Source organism: Sinocyclocheilus anshuiensis, unplaced genomic scaffold (genome assembly GCF_001515605.1).
Source record: "Sinocyclocheilus anshuiensis isolate Anshui unplaced genomic scaffold, SAMN03320099.WGS_v1.1 scaffold461, whole genome shotgun sequence".
Taxonomy (NCBI): domain Eukaryota; kingdom Metazoa; phylum Chordata; class Actinopteri; order Cypriniformes; family Cyprinidae; genus Sinocyclocheilus; species Sinocyclocheilus anshuiensis.
In genome coordinates this window covers 1,485,684-1,490,191 of record NW_015541005.1, presented here as the reverse complement: position 1 = coordinate 1,490,191, position 4,508 = coordinate 1,485,684, and the positions used below count along the sequence as shown (strand labels likewise).

Genomic DNA, 4,508 nt, shown 5'->3' with positions numbered 1-4,508 from the left:
TGAAAAGTTTTTCTTTTCTTTTCTTTTCTTTTCTTTTCTTTTCTTTTCTTTTATTTTCTTTTCTTTTCTTTTCTTTTTTTGTCTGAAAAACAGCATCTTTTGCAATTTCATATCAACCCATTTTCTCATTTTGTGTTCCACAGGGAAAAAAAAAGTGATTTACCTTAATTTGGGCAACATGACGGTGTGTAAATGGTGGCAAAAGTTTGATTTAAATAAATAAATGATCTGCAAAAGATACGATTCAGTTGAACTGATCAAATTTACAGTTCTTGAAGACCTTTTTTTTTTAAACTCATATTTTTAAACTTTATTTTTAGGGATGTACTATATAGGTTAATATACTGTTGTATATTTTATATATAGATTTAGGGATGTACCATTTCAGTTATCGGCTAATATTACAGGTTTTTTAAATTTATCGGTATTGGTTGATATTAGGGCCATATACTGTATATGAACCAGTATTGGATATACAGTTATGCATGCTTATTTTCCATATTTTTAAAGATTAGATTACTTTGGCCATCATCTAACACTCAGAATGATTTAAATGTAATCTTATAAAAATGAGTTAATCCTTAAAAAAGAAACTTTAGTAACCCTAATAATTAACACTTTTAAATCTTTAGTAAATCTCAACATATCTCTGTACTTGTGTGTTTTTCATTTATTTAAACAAAATAGCATAGATTTATTATATCAATTATTTATTGGTTGTTGTTCATAACTTAAAAAATTATTTGCTGTCAGTGTTGGCTAACATTTTTATATTGGTGCATACTTATATATTATCAAAGGTGATATATTTTGGAAGCTGCACTAAATGTCCACTTGGTCCAAAAAAATAGTTTGAAATGGGAATCATGTCTAGAGGCAGTTCAAGATCAATGTTGACACATTTTCCATATGCAGATTTTTTCCTTTCATTCAGTTCACCCTCTCCTTCCACCCCCCCCATCACATATTTTTGCTCTGTTTGTCACTGTGGTTCTTGCAGTCTGAACGCCACAAGTCTAGCAGTGACAGAACATACTAAGCTAATGAGCACAACTCTCACACTCCTGCGATCCTGCTGAGAACCTAAAGCTCTATTGACACACTGTGTCCAGTGTCTGCTTTCCTCAGTAATTGGTAAAAGGGGCTCAGCAGGTGTGACCAGTGTAGTGATCCACAGTTCACAGTCTTAGCGGCAGCAAAGGGAACTGGGTGAGGTGTAAAATATGAAAGGAGGTTTAAAATAAATAAGGGAGCCCAGTGTGAATGGAAACATGTCTTGTAGTGAAGGAGAGCAGAGCTTATCGATTCTCTCCCTCTCCCGCAGTCTGATGTAATTGGATTCAGTGATATATCTTGGGTGAGTGGGCATTCGCTTCGCCCCCTAAATGGGACCCCAATCAATTCAAAAAGCTGCACTGCCATTCAGTCACTAGACGCCCACTAAGACCCGTTTCATAAATCGATCATCGTGCCACACTTCTAATTCTGCTCACCTGGCAGTAGTGCGGCAAGAAACTTACCTCCACGCTGTACCCGTGCCGCAGGGTTCGCTAAAATGGCTGGGTCGTAATTACTGAGGAAGAGGGGCAATCTGATGTGTTTGTGTCAGCTGGTTTTTTGCCATTCGGGTCTCTGAGGGAGGCCTGACGACATGGTGTGAAAAGTGGGAAGGCAACACAGCATGTTCATCGCTTTATCGCATTTAAACTGACATGACAGGAACACGGTGGCATTGTGAAAAGACAAAGATCCAGAATCTATTCACTTGGGTTTTACTTTCCATAAAAAAATGCCCATCTGGTTTTAACAACACCCTTTATGTTGAGGAAAAAAAAAACATTTAGACCAGGGTTTTTTTTGTTTTCTTTTTGCCAAGGACTTCAAAGTAGAAAATAAAGATGCTAAAAAATTATAGTCAAAATAAATATAAATAAAAATACACTTAAAACTCCCCCCCCCCCCAAAAAAAAAACAAAACAAAAAAAAACATGAAGATTTTTTTTTTTAATTCTTACTGATAAAAATCTGGCAATAATAATTTTCTTTTTGCCTAGGACTTCAAACTAGAAAATATGTTAAAAAATTATAGTCAAAATAAATATAAATAAAAATACACTTAAAATGCATGAACATTTTTTCATTTGAAGATTTTTTTATTTTGAAGATTTAAAAATTTGTCAACAATTTTCTTCAAACTAGAAAATAAATATGTAAAAAAAATTATAGTAAATAAATATAAATAAAAACACTTTTTTTTTAATTCTTACTGATAAAAATTTGTGTCAATAATCATCATCATCATCATCATTTCCATCTTTAGAATAATAAATGAAATAGTATATTATGAGTTATGGCAACTGTAAGCAAACAGAAAAGTTAACGTTAACTTTCACAACCAAAAAAATACATTTCGTAAAAAAAACAAAACAAAAACAATCAGAAATTTTCTGTGGACTCACTAGCACCACCTTGTGGACCACTGGGGTCAACTTGTTGAAATTCCCCCAAAATATGAGCTTAATTTCCTGTTGTTCAGTCTTCTGGAACACTGGCCCGGTTTACTTCTGCTCTGTAACCAAAAAAAGAAGCTGAGGAACCAGTCAGAAATCATTTCTGTGGTAATCTACATAATGCCACAAATGATATCAAAAACCTTGTGTTGAACCCATAATGTTTCCTTAGATTGGTCTCTTCTGTTTTACATCTACATGCTCTCTCTTTCTATGTCTTTGAAGATGGAGACAAAAGAAAGAATAGTAGTGATTCATGTAGATTTCATTGGATGCTAATAATAACTCGGGCAGATTTTTCATCTTCGCTTAATGTGACGTCTGATTTAGGTCAGTCATTAGTCTTCAGATGGCTCATTAATTCCTCTTTTTGTCTGCTTGCATGTTGAAAATGACCTTCATATGTTATTTTGATCTTTTAGGTATAGAATGAACATCATTAGGATGAAAAGTTCTTTTCGTGCCTACTGCAGCAGATAAGATTTGTGTCACCTGACTGCTCTATTTCTGAACCTGATGAGGTTTCTGCTTCCTCTAGGTACATGATGAACGTGACTTGGGATGGCAGAGATTTGTCCTTCACCGAGGATGGTTACCAGGTGCATCCCAAACTGGTTGTGATCGTGCTGAACAAGGACAGAGAGTGGGAAAAGGTAAGGATGCTCCGTGCCGCCGCCGAAAACAACTGACCTTCTTAACTGCGCCATTATAATTTCATTATAACTTCTCCAAGCAAAGCGTCATTAACAACTGTTCACACAATATTAGTACCCATGAATCCGCCATCTTAATTACACCCTGGAACGGTGTAAAAGTGTGTCAGTGCGGTAATTACCTCAGACGTGCGCTGCCAGAGTCTGCAAATTCGGAGGTGTAATTAGGGCATGTTTTTTTCCTTCTAGACCGCAATCCAGTCCGAGACCAAACATGAACGGGAACACACACGTGTGCATTAGTGCAGGATTCTTGGATGAGCGTGTCCCTCTTTTTTTCTGTTTTAGTAGAGAATGCGGTTCAATGAAACCAGAGCGGGAGGAATAATTGGAACGGCAAAACAATGGGAGAAATTGATTTGTGGAGTTCACTCCGCAAATCAATCAATATCGGTGGGAGTCTAATTGACAGAATAAGGCTGCGAGCTGAGAGACGGATTTGGTTATGAATACACGTCCATGCGGCAAACGACAGATTTGCTTGGATCAGGCCTTTTGATCTCTTGTTGGGAGAGCGTGACGATCATCAATAGTATTAAAACATCTTGTGTTATTTGGAGGGGAATCCGCATACTGGTGGTCTGTCTTAATATAACATCGTATGGCTCATTAAACGACTGTTGTTTTGCAGATATGATATTGGGTTTGTATTACAGTAGGATAAAACACACTAAATTAGATCCCAGAGGTGTTTAGGACCTCGTTATTCATCTGATGTTAAAGTGTTCTATTGGGCTCTATTACAGCAGCTCTGTATTATTTTTCATGCTGTTTCAACTGTCCATTAAACTTTTGGAGTTTAATCAATCTGTTATAAAATCAGCTCATTTGGGACTAGATACTAGGGATGCACCGATACCACTTTTTCCAGTACTCGCCCGATACCGATACTTTTATTTTTGCTACTTGTCTATACCGAGTACCAATACCAATATTTTTATTGCATTTGTAAATGTTTTATATTGGGTACAGAAACCAAAAGAGTATGTGTAATGTTAGTTGGTTAACTTCATTTATCAAATGAAGTTAACCAACTAACAAAATTTATTCAAACCAAAATTTATTCAGACACCTTCAACATTTCTCACATTATCACAGTTTATTCGCTATAGTTTAGAAAATGGTAATGTAATATGACAAGAACTGAGAGTTAAACTGTGTCAGAACAAATTCAGCTTGATAATGTTAGATAACTTTGATAGAAAGGTATGTAATAGATTACAATCAACCAAAAATTAGACAGCTGTTAGTATGACAGTATTTACACAACTATGAATACTTAGTC

The 4,508-nt window shown here is 35.5% G+C and overlaps 1 protein-coding gene across 1 annotated transcript in view; it reads left to right on the top strand.

The window, feature by feature from the left end:
• Window positions 1-4,508, top strand: part of grin2aa (glutamate receptor, ionotropic, N-methyl D-aspartate 2A, a) — a 160,708-nt gene that overhangs the window by 103,974 nt on the left and 52,226 nt on the right. Inside the window, exon 4 of the mRNA XM_016488523.1 lies at window positions 3,049-3,163. Coding sequence (XP_016344009.1) covers window positions 3,049-3,163 — 115 coding nt within the window. The remainder of the gene's footprint in view (window positions 1-3,048; window positions 3,164-4,508) is intronic.